Raw genomic sequence first — 17,878 nt, 5'->3', positions numbered from 1 at the left:
GTTTGGACACCGCTGATATAGACCATATCTGTGACCATCAAGAATGCACTAGCTGTGACTATTTTAAAGCTTTTTATTCAGTTAAATAATTAAACTGATTTATTCAGTCGTTTATACAATAACGTGTGAATGGATTCGGATGGCCAGCACTGTGGCGCAGTGGGTAGCACAATTGTTTTACAGCAAGAAGGTCGCTGGTTCGAGCCTCGGCTGGGTCAGTTGGCATTTTTGTGTGGAGTTTGCATGTTCTCCCCGTGTTGCCGTGGGTTTCCTCCAGGTGCTCCTTTTTCCCCCACAAGTCCAAAGACATGTGGTATAGATGAATGGGGTAAGCTAAATTGTACGTAGTATGTGTGTAGGAATGGAAGTGTATGGGTGTTTTCCAGTGATGGATTGCAGTTGGAAGGGCATCCGCTGCATAAAACATGTTCTGGATAAGTTGGCGGTTCATTCTGCTGTGGTGACCCCAGATTAATAAAGGGACTAAGCTGAAAAGAAAATTAATAAATGAAGGGATTCTGACTTTTTACTGATTGTTTGTTCTGCTTTGTTTGACTTTCACTGGTGGTGTTTAATAACCCATGTCGGCTACTCCTAAATAAAAGCTACACAATATATATAGTTAAAAATGATTTTTTTTAAATAGGAAAATGTTAAGAAAGTAATGAAATAATGTATTTTCATTTTCTATGCATGTATTAAGTGAACTTTTAAGGAAACATTTGGGATGTTTATTTTATTTGTCCTGTGTCGAACTAGATAGGTCAAAGTGGTTTCATTACAGTAAAAAACTGCATGTGTTTGGCAGGTGTGTTACCGTGTGGTGATGCAGTTATGTGGTCTGTGGGAGATGCCCGTCATGGCTGTGCGTGTCTTAATGGAGATGAAAAAGGCTGGAGTTGAACCCAATGCTATTACTTATGGATACTACAACAAGGTATGGAAATTCTCACTAGTTTAAAGTGGACTACAGCACTAATCCTCAGAGCAATGAAGACTAGTGAATTTTTGCATACTGACACTGCAATACAGTATGGTATTATTTTAGCATTTTCTGTTACATATAATTTGCTTTGATTAGAATTTTTTTCTTCATAGCCCAAATTGCAAATGATTTAAATATGAATTAAATAATATTATGGAATTCATTTTTAAGATTTGCGCTGGTGCTTTGAACCTGAAGGCATGTTTATGGAATTGTCATCTTATTAAAGATAAATTAGTAAAATACTCTTCCGCTTAAGTATTTTCCAATAATCCACTATTAATCCACACCACACAACTCAGTTGATTAGAATGATTAATTAATGTTTTGTAATGTGAGGAAATTTGTCAGAAAAAAATCCATGGAGCCATTTGAACCCTAAACCTTTACTTCTGGACAAAATACTAGACCAATTAAATAGCAGATCTTTTCCCATCAAAATCAGCGCTCATTTTTTTAAACTATTCTCTATTTTGCCCTGCAACCTGTGCTTGATGTTACTCAACTGAGAATATTACATTTCACTGGAGAATTCAAAGGATGTTACACAACATATTGGTTTCATTTTCCATGTTACCATAAATTTGTGGACAATTGAGACCCTGTTTACAGTAATACGCTTTAGTTTAAAAAACGCATCCGTTTTGCTACAGTGACGCCATCTGTCCACACTACGCCAGAGTTTTCAAGCGCCGAAGACTAAACTTTTTGGAAACGCTGAAGAGGCCATTTTCATTTTAAAATGCTGCTGCTCTGTCTCAGTGTGGGTGAGGAAAAATGAAGACATCTGAAAATGGAGACGGGCTGCAGACATTCACTTATCTAATTCAAGGCTTTTCCTCAATATTAAGTCACAGCTTAGTCCTGCATTCTCTCCTTGTAGGTTCAGACTTTGCAAGTTGGATATGGAAAACAAACTCCCGAGGACATGTCGGGTAAATCTTCAAAGGGAACAGTGTACTTTACAACCTCATTCACCTCACCCTGGCTATGCTGTTTCACTTTCTTAACAAAAAAATTAAAACATGATATAGGAAACTGTAAAAACTTTCATTTTGTAACCCAGTGATGGGTTGCGGCAGGAAGGGCATCTGCTGCGTAAAAACACGCTGGATAAGTTGGCTGTTCATTCCGCTGTTGCGACCCCAAATTAATAAAAGGACTAGGCCGAAAAGAAGATGAATGTATTAGCAACTTAACTGACAATAAAAATGTTGAGGTGTCGTGTAGCTGCATATTTATATTAGCGCCATCTTCACTGTATGCATAACAAAACGGAGCCTATAACATTACTGCCTTCTTTCATTTTAATTGAAATCAAGAGATATACACTCCCTTTCACTGAATATCAGTTTATAATAATCAATAATGGCCATTATAAAAGTATAAGGTACAATAGTTTTATACATTATAGGAAATAATGCAAGCAATCTGTCAAATTTGCAGAATATGTGTGCGTGGTTATATTAAATAATATATTAACTTATCTTTGCACTCAGCCAAAACGCATTACCTGAGAGCAAGTAATAGATTCAAAAGACCAAAGTTGAGGAATATGTTGTCAGATTTAGACAACAAGTTGAATTTAAATATCACGTTTAACAAATATATTGAGATTAGATTAAGCGGTGGATCCTTGATGAGCAGTCTAATGTGCACAGCTCTTATATGGGTAGATGTGCTCAAAGCACGTTGCAGCGCATGCCAGAGTGTGTGTTTTGTGTGTGTGATGCGATGTGCTTTTTCAGCAGTGTAATGTAGACGGAGAGTTGTTCAGAAACTCTCGGTGAAACACCAGTGTGGACGTGGATCGTTTTCTAAATTGCAGTTTAAAAATAAAACGTATTGGTGTAAACAGGGCCTCAGTTTGATCAATTGCCAATCCTTCTGTACGTTTTTTTCCTCCACAGCTAATTACAGCTGGCATTTTCTTGGTTGGGCCCTGCACTGCAAAAAATGCTTTTCTTGCTTAGATTTTTTTTTCTCGTTTCTTGTCTAAATATTTAAAATTTCTTATATAAAGAAGCATTTTCTAAACAAGCAAAACATATTGTCTTGTTTTGAGAAATAATATGCCAATATTAAGTGAGTTTTTCCTTAAAACAAGCAAAATAATCTGCCAATGGGGTAAGCAAATTAATCTTGTTTTTTCTTTTGATGTAAGATTATTTTGCTTACCCCATTGGCAGATTATTTTGCTGGTTTTAAGGAAAAACTCACTTAATATTGGCTTATTATTTCTCAAAACAAGACAATATGTTTTGCTTGTCTAGAAAACTCTTCTTGATTTAGGAATTTTTAGATATTTGGACTAGAAACAAGACAAAAAATCTAAGTAAGAAAAGCATTTTTTGCAGTGTGGGGCTCCGGCTGTACCCATCCCTCCCTTAAATTAATCAAGCTCTGTCTGTATTAGATTAGAATTATGCAGTTCTAGTGTTTTTCATGCCAAAGCAAAGATCTTTCATTTAATAACTTAAATATTTAGCATCTTAAATAAAATGGGTTCTTGTTGCTAGTGTGAACGGGGAGCATTGTAAATGTCATGGCAACCCCCTGATCTGTATATGATTCTGCATTGTCCAGGCTGTTCTGGAAAGTCCTTGGCCAAGCCGCAACCGTAGCGGTCTCTTCATGTGGACCAAAATGAGGAACCTTGTGCGAGGAGTGGTGCAGTTTAAACGGGCATTACGTGGGACCACTCTTCAAATAGGATCTTCTCTGAAAAGCACAGGTACAGGTTCTTCCTCCTTTCCCCCTCTTCTGGTGATTCTCTTCTGAGTCTCCATTTTGGTCAGAAAAGATGTCCTGTATTCCTGTCCTAATGCCTGACAGTAAATATTATTTAAACACAAGACAGTAAAAACATGATTAAATATTATGTTTTAATTGTAAGCGTACTGTTCAGAAATAGCAGGTAAAGAATTTATGTTTAAAGTTTTCAACAAGAAACACATTAGAATATGTTTAAATGTACATAATAATTGATTTAATAAGAAATACAACAAGCGTTTTTGTGCAATACTCATTTTATATAAGTTTAACATCATTATAATTAGTGACTGATATAATTTAGTTTGATTTTACGTTACCACTATAATGAAATGACTGTGTGAAATGGCATGTACTTTTACACAGATCTTTCAGCAAGTACAGCAGTAGGTGCTGATGGAGACAGACTGAGTCATGGAAGCGTAGACGGAATTGTCGAGGAACACATTCTCTTCTCCCACAGCATTTTAGTTGAGGATGTTATTGACAGTCACTACAGTACAGGTAGAGTTGCTCTGTGTGATTCAAAAAATAATTTGTTATGCTAAATTATTATTTTATTCTGTTGACGTATGTTTTGTGTTTTTGATTAAATAAGCTGCTCAGTCTGATCAGGGTTATGGATCTAAAGATGAATTACCACAGGAACATACAGAAGAACCGGTAACCTCACCACCTCTGTCTACCAACCACACCTGTAGTAGCAAAGAAACCAACACCAAAAATGGTACAGCATTGCAAGCTAATTCTTTTTACTTAACACAATTGTTTTCGATATGTATGTATTCACATTCATAAATGCAGTTTCTCTTACAGCCATACGTTGTCAAGGATCATTTTTCTGAGATTTTCCTCCTTTTGACTCTTTATAGGACAAGATATTGCCAGTTCTGTGGACAGTGTTGTAGCTGTAACAGAGCCCCCTAGCCCTGCTGAGATAGCACCATGTGTAGCCAGCATTGTAAAACCCTCTACTGATATCCCTGTCCACTTTGACAGCACTGCAGGCAGGGGAGAAACTGGTCAGTCGCTGAAAATGTATACTATGCTATACAATACTATATATATATATATATATATATATATATATATATATATATATCAGAGGTCGCGTTAACTGAATATTTTCCATCATTGACAGATTTTTTTCAGCAGTGACAGAAAAATCTGAAGGTGATCCGTCATTTTGACGGATTATGCTGAGGGTGATCCATTGTAATTTGTAGCTAACTGCAATTCCCACTCCTGTCAAGATGATGGCGATTGTCCTTGTTTTGTCTCCTCTTTGTCACCGCTGCGTACAGTTGCAAAAATGTCACAGCAGCTGAGTATGAGAAGTTTCTTAAAATGGCCAAATAGTTGTGATATTAATAATAAAGGTGAAAAAAGAGGAAGTGATGCAGTGGACGATGAAGAACAAACAGACAAAAACCTCAGTCGCCGACAGCTGTTACGAGCCAACCAAACTGCAGCAAGGAGTTCAGGTGCTTTGGAGTGCATTGTAAGCACTACCGATCGCAGAGGGGTGCAGAAGGAGCGCGTGCTGTAGTATTTTTTCCCGGTGAAACGAGTGCTTGCAGGATCGGGAAATACCACATTCAGAGAATTCAGCAAACTTTGTTCTGATCACAGCCTTAGGAGAAATGTTTCCTAACTACAAAGCACTGGCTGAAGTGGCGCTAATTCCAGTTTTTGGTCACGAGAACTCAACTTTCCGAGGTAAAGACAAAGAATTTAATGACAACTGCCTCTGCATCAGTCTCCCTTGATGCGTTTGATTACATACAGGCAAGCACCTGTTCAGGTCGACGCAGGAGGAAGATATGAGTTAAGGCAGATAAGATTGTTTTGTATTTTTCAAATAAATTAATTAATAATTTAGCCTATATGCTCATCGTGCAAGTTTATTATTAAAATATGAATGACAAAAAGCAATTAGAAAGTCTGTAAATTAAATAACGATCAATATTAGGTTATGACGGAATTTTTACAACCCTTTCCGTCAAAAAGACGGACAATAAGAAAGTCTAACGCGACCTCTGATAAATATGTATACATATGTGTGTGCGTGTGTGTATATTTATATATATCTATATATATATATATATATATATATTTATATATATATATATATATATATATATATATATATATATATATATATATATATATATATATATATATATATATATATGTATGTGTGTGTATGTGTGTGTGTGTGTGTGTGTGTGTGTGTGTGTGTGTACATACAGTTAGGTCCATAAATATTTAGACATAGACAAAATTCTAATATTTTTGACTCTATACACCAACACAATGGATTTAAAATTTTCACAGAATAAGCGAACAAGATGTGGTTTAACTTCCAGACTGTCAGCTTTTATATGAGGATATTTACATCCAAATCAGGTGAATGCTGTAGAAATTACAACAGTTTGCATATGTGTCTCCCACTTTTTAAGGAGTCAAAAGTAATTGGACAGAATAATAATCATAAATCAAACTTTCACTTTTTAATAATTGGTTGCAAATCCTTTGCAGTCAATTACAGCCTGAAGTCTGGAATGCATAGACATCACCAGATGCTGGGATTCATCCCTGGTGATGCTCTGCCAGGCCTCTGCAGCATCTGTCATCTTATCCAATTACTTTTGGACCCTTAACAAGTGGGAGGCACATATGCAAACTGTTGTAATTCCTACAGTGTTCACCTGATTTGATGTAAATATCCTCATATTAAAGCTGACAGTCTGAAGTTAAAGCACATCTTGTTTGTTTCATTTCAAATCCATTGTTTTGGTGTACAGAGCCAAAAATGTTAGAATTGTGTCTATGTCCAAATATTTATGCACCTGACTATATATGTATGTGTATCTCTGATGCAATGTTTAAAACATAATCTCGTTCTTTTTCTTATCTTGCAAGCACTAATATTTCATACAGTATTTGTTTTGGACTTGATGTAAGTGCCACTGTTTGTCCTCTGTGTCTCCAGCAGGTGTTTGCACTGGTAAGCTCTTCATGTCCCGTAAAAAGAGTGAAGATGTGGCCTTGTCTGTGGAGGATGCTACTGTAATCCCAGATTCACAGCTTCCGCAGTCTGGACAGCAGCAAAGGGTAAAGGCCTTCATGGAGCGCAGCTGCAGTTTTAGTGCAGAGAGCAAAGCTGGCATGCTACAGAAAAAAAGCAGTCTGGAGCTCAGTGCTGATCACATGGGCGCAGATGCAAAAATTCTTGCAGCAGTGTTCTCCGGCAGCCAGACTCCTCCTCCTTTTGCAAGCATTGCTCCGTTTAAAGAGTTCAAGGTGGAGGCTACACTAAGCCCTGCCCTCCAGGAGGAAGAACAAGAGGAAAAGCAGGAGACCAAACATGAATCCTTCACTTCTGCAGCAGAGGGAGTGGAGAAAAGTATAAAGCGGGATAATGCAGCAGCAGAATCCAATAGCAGTGAACGAGTTGGGCGAACCACAGGGAGTGCCGTCTCCTCCTCTAAAGCTGTGGAGAGGGAGAATGTCGAAATGGGAGCAGATCCACTCTCACTCTTTGCTTCAGAAACTGAAGACACAACCTCCATTCAGAGCCAGGAGTCCACACGGACCTTTCCACCTCTGGTGTCAAGGAATCTTGCAGATGAGATTGAGATGTACATGAGCCTCCAAAGCCCCCTGACTGCTAGATCTCCTAGCATGGAGTTGCAACAGGGTTCAAACCCTGAATCCATAAACTGTCCAGACTCTCCAGCAGTTAAGCAGTCTTTAGAAAGAAGGTCAAGCCTTCCGATTGGCCCAGTCAAAGTGGCCAGTTCAACGGAGCATCCAAAACCTAGTCCTGCTGTCACTCGCTCAAAGACATTTGCTGTCAAATCCCCCAAGACCCCTGGCTCTGCAGGCCAGAGGTCGTCATCGCTGACTGCACTGGTAAAATCGTCACAGAACAGCTCACTAGGCTCTGTCATCAACTCCATCTCAGGCATCAAGATGGACTCTCTTCTGGTGGGCCCCAAAGTAGATATGCTTAAATCAGGCATGAAGCAGGCAGCCAATGTGGCCAGTAAGATGTGGGATGCAGTGGCTTCAGCCTACTCCTACTCAGATGATGAGGTGAGAGCAAACAAAAGAAATGTGTCAAGAAACCCATGAAAGGTTTTACTTTTATAAAAGTGCATTTTATACTGTGATTTACTACATTTGTACATTCACCCACTTTATTTGAGGCATGATAGTTTTATTTGAAAACTAATGAGTTTTCACTCACTATCTATGTTTCCATCCAAAAAAAGAACAAAAGAATAAAAAAAGAATGAACTTTTTGCGCAAAACTGGATTATCACATGAAAGACGTGCGAATAAGGCAGCATTTCTATCCAACGAGTCAAAGCGAACAAAATCATCACTTCCTGATTAACTGGCGCCAAATATCAACAGTAAAAACTGAATTTGCTGTTGTAGGAGAAGCTGTGTCAACCTTTCTTCATCTAATAAATCACTTGCGCCTCAGAAGGCAATCCTGACATGCAGTGAAAGTGCGGTGGCGTTTGAAGTTGTCAGACGCGGAGCACAGACGCTATTTTTTTTTTTTCTGGAGGTCATTAATAATATAATAACACTAATACTGAAATGGTAAGGCATACATTTCAGATGGTTTACAGCAGTAGTCACCAAACTTGTTCCTGGAGGGCCGGTGTCCTGCAGATTTTTGTTTCAACCCTAATCAAACACACCTGAACAAGCTAATCAAGCTCTTACTTGGCATACTTGAAACATCCAGGCTGGTGTGTTGAGGCAAGTTGGAGCTAAACCCTGCAGGGACACCGGCCCTCCAGGACCAGAATTAGTGACCCCTGGTTTACAGTGTGCTCAGTCTGCTGGTTTATCCATTCGCACACATTTTCATCATGATCTCTTATCTCAAAATCACATGACCTTTTTAATGTGCATACTGAAATTTGTTCTGTAAAAGTGTTTCCATCGTAGTTTATACACATCTTTTCTTATCGGATAAAAAGTTTATCCTACTCAGTTATACGCACAAGTTTTTTATGCGCATTTTCAAAATTTATGTGCATCATGACGTTTTCATCTACAGTTTTTTTATGCGCATAAGCAAAATGCGCCTAAAAAAAGCTGGATGGAAACATAGCTAATGTCCGTGCTTCCATTAAGTGCATCTGATTTTATTTTTTAGCATTGATTATAGCTGGAGATTTGGTGAAAATCTTACATTTTATCTTTGCTAAACTCTGACTGACTGACAGTTCCAGTGATTTATAGTTGTAGCATTGTTTGCTCTTCTTCTACTCTAATCAATAACATAACATTTTTGAGTTCTGTGTAAAAGTGTAAAATTAAGCTATTATTCTTTTAAATACACAAAACATCAAATAGACATTTAAAAAAAGGCTTCAAAAATAAAAAAGGAAAAAGGAAAGTAAATTTACAACAGAAATGAAACAAAATATAGCATTCTGCTTTCAATTTTACTGTGGCTGTAGTATTTTCATTGGCAAAAACAGACAAATTTGTCTCTAAAATATAACAGCACTGTTAACTTCTTAACTGTTTCTAGATTATCACATTCACTTTTCTTCTATTCAAGACAAAACAGCACTCATGAGATATTGAACTATAATTTAACCCAGATACATGACAAAAACTCACACAGGACATTTTTGCCCCAGAATCTCACACTTTTAGGGCCTATAACTGCATACTGTTTTCTCCATGCTGTCAGTTGTTGACAAAATGTTGTAAAACCTGTTTAGAAGGTTGTCTGCTAAGTGTGAATTGTATTGTTAGAACAAAATCATTGTTCATTGTTAGAATTGGAGCTCACCTTCAATTCTAATCACATATATAAAATAAATTAATTTATCAAGTTTTGTGTGTAAGCATGCATAAGAAGGACATTTTAGTTCAGTGATTCTGTTAAATCAGTTCTCTTTGCGTGGGTGGGCAGCCAGAAAGGTAGTTATAAAGACGACATTGATCTGTGTTTGTAAAGCTAGCTTTGAAATGATGCATTCAGCTATACTGCAATATACTGTATAAAAAAACAGGAAGTGGAAAAAAAATTTTGGCAGCTTGGATTCACCTCAAAGGATGTTTTTAAACTGAAGAACCTTTTGAACATTTAGATGTCAAGAATCCTTTTAAAACAGATATTAGCTGAATAAACCTTTTAAATAATAATTAAAAAACTTTTTTGTTTTAATGCATAGCCAAAAAGTAATCTTGAGATTTTATGACAAGCCTTTAGAAAGCAGTATGAACTAGCACACTTTTATGAAATTATTTTATTATTTTTTATTTTTGTACTTTTTTAATGTCAAAGGTTAAACATAACATTAGGTACATTTAGCAAAGCGATTAGCAAAATATGCAGATTTTTGCTCTTTCGGGCTAAAATAATTAGTTGTTTCTCAGTTTTCTTTGCATGTCAATGTAGTACAATTTAGTAGAGTAATCTCTGTAAAATGCATTCTGAGGTTACACATTGTAAATGATGGACAAACAGTTTTAGTCAAAATTGTTAGCCCCATGTGACATTTTTATTCTTTTTTATTTTTATATTTCCCAAGTGATGTTTAGAAGACCAAGGACATTTTCACAGTATTTTATTCTGAGAAATGTCTTGTTTCTTTTCATTTGGCTGTAATAAAATCAGTTTTTTTATCAATTTGAATGTCAATATTATTAGCCTATTAAAATAATAATTAATTAATTAATAAATAAATAAATAAATATAATTGTCTACAGAACAAACAACTGTTATCCAATAACTTGCCTAATTATCTTAACTTGTCTAGTTAACAAAGACAAAAGAAATGTTTTTATTTTTAGAAATTGGGTAGTAAAACTATTATGTTTAAAAATGAGTAACACTTGGAGAGCTGCACTGGAGGTTATATGATTTTGACTTCAACTGTATGATGAGTCTTGACTATATTTTGGATGTCTCTGATTTAGGAGGATAACTTAAAGCCCCAGTACAGTTTCCCAGCTAGGCTAGAAGAACAGTTGCTATCTGGAGAGGGAGATACGGAGAACACTTTACCCAGAGGACTGATGCCTAGTCTGGGCTCAAACGGGCTCGCACACAGCAATACCAGCCTGGGTAGCAGCAGTGGAAGCAGCGATACCGGCCAGGCACACCTGTCAACTCGTAAGACTCACACACACACACACACACACACACACATTCAACATAAATTCATAAACCACACTGATATCATTCATTCATTCATTTTCTTGTTGGCTTAGTCTCTTTATTAAGCTGGGGTCGCCACAGCGGGATGAACCGCCAACTTATCCAGCACATTTTTACGCAGCGTAAAATACCCTAACCCTATCCCTTCCGGCCGCAACCCATCTCTGGGAAAACTGATACCATCAGTTGTTTTATTTTTTAACTTTAACCCATGTATTGTTTTAACAGCAGAAAAGAAAACCAATGTTGATAATAATTAATAAAAAATAAATAAATAAACAAACAAGTTGTTGATTATTTATCTTGAAGTTAGCTGATTTTTTTAAATGACCCTAACATTAGAAAAAAAAATAATCATTTTTTATTTTCATATTCTCATAAAAGCTGTACACATTTTGGGTACAACAGTTGTCCTTCGGGTCAATTTTTTACCGCCCAAAACACACACACACACACAAAACGAATCTGTTGCTTAAACATTTACGAATACTGTCTTGCTAAAAGCATATTAAACTTATGCAGGTGCCTAGCATTAGAAATGATACCCTTTAACCCACTGATTAAACATTGATGAAAAACTGCACACTGATGAGGGAAAACCTAGACTCATTTTCACCAAGTTTGTGCTGAAGATGAGGTTAAAGATTTAAATGAAATTTAGCTGCTTTATTTTGGAGATTTATTAAATGTGGGTGTATTTTGTGATTCAAACCTGTGCATACAGAATTCTAGGACAACACACAGGTTAAAGATATGAGATGTTTAACATGCTCTCCATTTGTTCTTTACAGCTTTGACTCCAGGTCGCTCAATGAGAGGAGCAGACTCCGAGAGGTCTGAACATAGTTCCTCTCATCATGCCAGCACCTCCAGCATTTACCAAAACTGTGCTTTAGAGGTGAGAGCCGCAGCTCTAATTGATGCTTCACTTTATTAGAAAGACGTACAACTATATGTGGCTTGTTTTTGGCAGGTTCTCATGTCCAGCTGCTCTCAGTGTCGCTCTTGTGAGGCACTAGTGTATGATGAGGAGATCATGGCGGGCTGGACAGCAGATGACTCCAATCTAAACTGCACCTGTCCCTTCTGTCAAGTCACTTTCCTTCCTTTGCTCCATGTTGAGTTCCAGGACCTGCGTGCTACTCCAGGGTGAGTTACTTAGGAAAATAGATTTTATTGCATTACATTTTTATTACAACATTGCAACCTAACAATATGCATACACAACTAGGAAATTGAAGAAGATCTTTAAATGAGTCATCAATATAATAAGTAAATCTCAGTACAAAGTCTACAAAGATGTTCTGCTGACTTCCTATATGGTTTGCTGACAGATCCCAGCAGACACACATGGTCATGAGATGTTAATATTAGGTTAGATTTAGGTCGTCAGCATCTGAGAACAATATTATTTTGATGTCCAATAACAACATCAAATGATGGTGATATTTGGTGGATTTTAGGTTGTCTTGGAAAGTAAACAAAATCCAACATCTTAAAACCAGCATCATATTGACATTAAGAACTGACATTTATTACGATGACATCTGCCTGACGTTTGGTTCTGACGTCTCATGACCTATGGGTACAACGTCAATCTGACGTCATGTTTAAGTCCTGTGCTTGCTGGGATGATTAAGGACATTCATGCATCATTGTTGTAAACTTTTTAAGACATTAAAGTTCATCTTCTGTTATATGAAATTGCTCCAGCTGTGATCTGTATTTGAGTGTTTTGTACTTAAGCCATCCTATTTTTTGAGATGGTTCTTATTGTTCTCCCTTAACGTTACTCTCATTCTATAGCTCTTGACCACTTTCTTAGATGGGATAATTCAAATGTTGAAACAACTGATTTTTTTTTCTCGAATATTTAAGCTATTTTTGTGATATCTCATTTTAACTTTTATCTTGGAATGAAATATGTATTTCAATGTTTTAATAAAGGTTTGTTAAAAAATGTTCATATTTTTTACACATTCTAAAAAGATATTATCAGAATTTATCTTTTGATAATGGTCAGTGAGCAAAATGTGCTTTTCTTTCTTCTGTCCATCCAAATTAGGTTTTGCTTACAGTTCACATCAGTATATTTAAGCAATCAGATCATGTCTCATTGTATGTTCACTGTTTTATTAAACATACATTCCACTGTAATTTATGTGATCAATTTAGATTTTTACAATGACATTTAATAGGCATTTTTGTTTACAGCTTCTACTTGAAGACGAGTACATCAGGAGACAGTATCCACAGCTCCACCACACAACCAACCACTTCTAGCTCATCAGAAGTGAAAGTGAGCTCTCCTAGTGACCCTTCAGACCTCATGACTTTCGCAGAATCTTCTGAGGACAGCAAGAGTCCTGTTGAGATGCCTGTTGCTCAAACTGGAACCCCAAAGATGTATGTAAACACAGTTTTAAAATATTACAGGAAGGGTAACTCATTTTTGTTTGTTGGTTTTTGTGTAAATATCATAAATTGATTGATGATTTTTCAACCACAAGATAAGGGTTTTTGCTAAGCACTCATCTCAACCACAAGATAAGGGTTTTTGCTGAACTCGTCTCTGTAGATATATTTAATCCACTCTATGTGAATAAAGATGGTGTAGACTGGAAATTATCTGATCAACTGAAAATAATTACCTTCTGCAAATTATAGCTCAAAACTTTCTAAATCTAAATTTCAATTGAATTGATTGTGATGTGTGAAATGAAAATTAATAGATGTTAACAGACCTAGTTGGATATAAGTCAAGCTGTAGATGGTGGGGCTTCAATTTCTTGAAACTTTTTGAAAGTTTAGCACAACAGAGAAATGCAGAGTTTGGCAATAATGGGTGTAGGGTAATATACTGTAAATGTGTGTTTTTTTTGTTTGTTTTTTTTTTATAAATCTTAGATCGCATAATGAGTTCTGAATTTGCCCTGTAGCCTTGTACCTGAGCCTGTACATTCAGACCCCCTTGGTCTCATGGAGAGACAAGCTGAGAAACGGAACACATTAACACGGAGCAACAGTATGGGAGGACCACTGCAGAATTTGGACTTGATTCAAAGACCCAATCATGGCATATCCACTATTAGCCTGCCCAACAGCTTACAAGAAGTGTCGGTAAGGGACCACCTTGCCTTTTTACAATTTTAATGGATCAAGAATGATGTGATTTAATTCTGCTTTTTATTGTTTCAGGACACGTTGGGTCAAAAGCGACCCAACCCAAAACCAGTTTCTGTGCCGTATCTCAGTCCACTGGTTCTGCGCAAAGAATTGGAGTCGCTTTTAGAAAATGAAGGGGATCAGGTATTCAAGCATAACTTTAAATTTTGATGGTTCATTAAACACTAGGTCTATTTTACATAAAGGATAATGTACATCTCGCCGGTTGTTCCTGCAGAATCAATTTAAATATGCTCATAAGCAGCCAACACGAATTTATATATGCGCGTATGCATGTGTATATACTGTATATGGGAGATTAACATTCCTTGAAATGTCAAGATTGACCAAAATTGTGGCATGATTGAATCGGAATCAAATGTCCCTGAGAGCTGTAAAATAATTTTTGGCTTTTCCAATTTTAATCTGAGCCCCAGATTGTAGCAACCTCACAATGCTTAACCCTAGTTATGTAAAGTGTTTTAATGCCCACAGGACATTGTTGTCTTGATTTGTTTATTTGCATTTTCTCTTAGGTAATCTATACACATAAGTTTCTTAGTCAGCACCCCATCATTTTCTGGAACCTGGTGTGGTATTTTCGTCGTTTAGACCTGCCCAGCATTCTGCCTGGACTCATTCTCACTTCTGAACACTGCAACAATGGAGTAAAGGTACTTGACCTTCATTCACACTGCTATACTCTTAATGAGTGCTCATTATGGAGCCTCAGGTTTTTCTCATTTAGATCAGTATAAAAATATAGCAGATGTTTGTTGAGCCATTATGTGCGTTTCAGCCCAGTAATTCTTGTTAAATGTATGTTGATATGAACCAACATAATAATGCACAGTTCTTTGTGTTGCTCCCAAAGCTGCCGCAGACATCTTTGTCTCAGGACAGTAAGCAGGTGTACGTGCAGCTGTTGTGGGATAATGTCAACTTACATCAGGAGCCCACCGAGCCCCTCTATCAGCTCTGGAGGACCTTCTGTGAGTAACTTTTGAGAATTATTTGTTCAGTGTATGCATCAGCATGTTAATGTTTAATGAGACCGGTTTTAGGAACACCAAACAAAAATCATACTTCGTGTACGGCATGTGACATGTATGAACATTATTATATTTTGTCATACAGTGCAAAGGAAGGGAACTCTAGCCCCAACTGACCACCAGGAGACTCGGTCTTTGCTAAACAGCATTGTACGCAGCATTCAGATGAACGATGTTTACGGCCCCATCAATATGCTCATCCGGGAGATCAAGAAACATCCAGAAGTTAAACGCCAGAGGTTGGTCATGTATACTAGTTTTCTATACATGATTAGTGCAGTCTTAAATCCTTAAAGTATTCCTGAGTTGAATTACTTGATCTGCATTGATATTCCATTTATGTAACAGTTCAACGACATAATCGTGTATTTAAAAAAGAAAATTAAACAAAGAGTCTCGAAAATCCTTTTGTAAGAGAAACTACTTTCTTCCACCATTCATTCACATCTGCAGATGACAGAACAGCAGAAACCGCTGCTACTTTACCAATGTCACTTTAGAGCTAGTATTTAAATGATTCTCTAGCGTAATGCCTAACGCCATGACAAAAATAGCTGATGTTTTTTGCATTTTAAGATTATCTAGAGACAGTTCCCTGTATTTCACTGTTGCAATAGGAAGATTACAATAATTAACCCCAAAAAAGCCAACACCTCTCACGTTTTGCCGTTGCGCTGTCCGCTCGAGCCGAAAAAGCATGTTACCTCAGTCGCGTCTTTTTCATTCTTCAATCAAATGAAAGAACTGCAGGCTTTCTGTTGTTAAGGCGACTACGGTGAATTTTTAATGATGGAGGAGAGACTTGTGGACGCTGTTTGAAGTTATCTAGAGCTGTATTAATTTACAGATCTTGAATGTCACAATATTTAAAAAAAATAAACAATTATAACATCGACAGCAACACGACATGCGCACAATAGGGGTCAGCGATTCTTTTTTTTTTTCTTGTCAACATAAACGTTTCACCCTCTTCTCTCTGTGAATTTTCTCACCTCTGACCTGCCACTCTTCTAAATACAGTCTGACTGGCGGTGCAGGAATGCAGATATTGCACAGTTCATTTCTGTAAATGTTGCAACTGCTTTATTTTAACATGAGAGCGCAGTCACGTTAATCGCAAGAACAGTTATGTGAGCTCTTACACAAGCTTTTTCAAATGACCTGCAAGTCTTCTCATCATCGCATATGTGTGCTTAGACTATATACAATTGCTATCTCTTAGCTATTAAAGTAGACATTATTTATCTTTGCTCCTCGACTAAATTTAGTCAAAAACTGTTCAGTATTTAGAATTAGATCGATGCATGACCAATGACAATACTATTACTAATGGACTTCTTATTTGGCTGTATAGTGAAGTGAAACTTACTTTTAGCAAAGGTGGAACTTTTTTATTTCTTTACGACAAAAGAATTATACTAGAAATGTTTCTGTTAAGGTAGCCTATTTGTGTGATTTATACATAATAGATGTATTCTGATCTGTCTTAAAGCATCACTAAATTGTACAGGCATTACAAAGCAATCTGTTGTTACTTATTGATTATTTATCAAAATAAACAATAAGGCTCTTAAAACACTGCTTTGATAAAAGTATTGTTGTCATATTTCAAATACCTCAAGTAAAACGAAGTCATTTGTTTTATTATTTTATTACTGACAGTGTACTTGTCTTTTTTATTTTTTTGTAAAATTATTTTAGTTTAAGATCAAGTGTAAAATAAAATCTCCATGTGATGTACAGCCATTTAGGAAACAAACTATGTAAATAAAAGCCTAAATTTAAATATCTTTATCATATACTTAATTAAACCTTTCAGAGCTTGAACATATTGTTTAAAAAAAAAAATGACAAAAAGTGTCTCTATGGCCTTATACAGTTAAGTGGTAGTTTTGGCTGTGCTATTAAAAGGTTAATTTTCATGAAAGGACTAATCAACCATACTTCCTTTGTTAGTGCAAATACCTATATATGTTGCTCTGTCATTTAAGCAATTAAACCATTTAATGAAGTTTACACTTAAAGTGATTTCATAATGAAAACCTGATTTTTTTTTTCACTAGTACTTTTTAAAAGAGTACTTTGTACTTTTACCTAATATTAGTATTATTTACTAAAATGTTTATTATTTAAGCAGTGTAATAATTGATTTATTATTAATATTATTATTAATGGTTTTTATTTGTATAAATTCCTATGCAATGTTTTATGGGTTGCTGAGAATACATTTCACATCTTTAGTATGTTCAATACGTGTCAGTCTTAAAAAAACATAGGTGCTGGAAAATGTGCTTAAAAGTCCTTGATTTTCTTACTTGTTTGTTTTTACCTGCAAACACAGTTAATGTTCAGACTTTTTATAATGTTTAAAGTGGCGAACAATAATACATATTCTTAATAATAGGAATTAATCTTCCTTGTTTTTGAACTGTGCACAGCTGTAGCTGCTTCATTAGGCCTACTACGCTACTGTATTTCAATACTGGTCATTATGGTGGTACTTGGAGAGACAATGTTATTTCTGAGGTAGTACTTGGTGAAAAAAGTTTGAGAACCACTGGCCTACATAATCAACCAATCAAACAAATCCAAATATTTTCATGATTTTTGTATAATGATAATGCCACACCAAATTGAGGCTTTCATTTTCAGCTTATAAAACATGTATTCAAATTATTGCAATATCATATCGTCACC

General features: G+C 36.2%; 1 protein-coding gene across 2 annotated transcripts in view; it reads left to right on the top strand.

The window, feature by feature from the left end:
• The window catches only part of dennd4c (DENN/MADD domain containing 4C), an 84,133-nt gene that overhangs the window by 61,297 nt on the left and 4,958 nt on the right, over window positions 1-17,878 (top strand). Inside the window, exons 18-32 of one of the 2 annotated variants that reach the window (XM_087261905.1) lie at window positions 809-937; window positions 3,572-3,719; window positions 4,124-4,261; window positions 4,356-4,484; window positions 4,630-4,779; window positions 6,756-7,858; window positions 10,724-10,919; window positions 11,756-11,862; window positions 11,938-12,113; window positions 13,179-13,370; window positions 13,904-14,084; window positions 14,163-14,273; window positions 14,666-14,803; window positions 15,004-15,121; window positions 15,267-15,420. In XM_087261905.1, coding sequence (XP_087118031.1) covers window positions 809-937; window positions 3,572-3,719; window positions 4,124-4,261; window positions 4,356-4,484; window positions 4,630-4,779; window positions 6,756-7,858; window positions 10,724-10,919; window positions 11,756-11,862; window positions 11,938-12,113; window positions 13,179-13,370; window positions 13,904-14,084; window positions 14,163-14,273; window positions 14,666-14,803; window positions 15,004-15,121; window positions 15,267-15,420 — 3,170 coding nt within the window. Of the gene's footprint in view, window positions 1-808; window positions 938-3,571; window positions 3,720-4,123; window positions 4,262-4,355; window positions 4,485-4,629; window positions 4,780-6,752; window positions 7,859-10,723; window positions 10,920-11,755; window positions 11,863-11,937; window positions 12,114-13,178; window positions 13,371-13,903; window positions 14,085-14,162; window positions 14,274-14,665; window positions 14,804-15,003; window positions 15,122-15,266; window positions 15,421-17,878 lie in introns of both variants that reach the window. The other variant, XM_087261904.1, reaches the window with a different exon arrangement.

This window comes from Danio rerio, chromosome 7 (assembly GCF_052040795.2).
Source record: "Danio rerio strain M-AB ecotype USA chromosome 7, GRCz13ab, whole genome shotgun sequence".
Taxonomy (NCBI): Eukaryota; Metazoa; Chordata; class Actinopteri; order Cypriniformes; family Danionidae; genus Danio; species Danio rerio.
The sequence above is the reverse complement of the archived record's forward strand: the minus strand, read 5'-3'. Positions and strand labels throughout refer to the sequence as shown.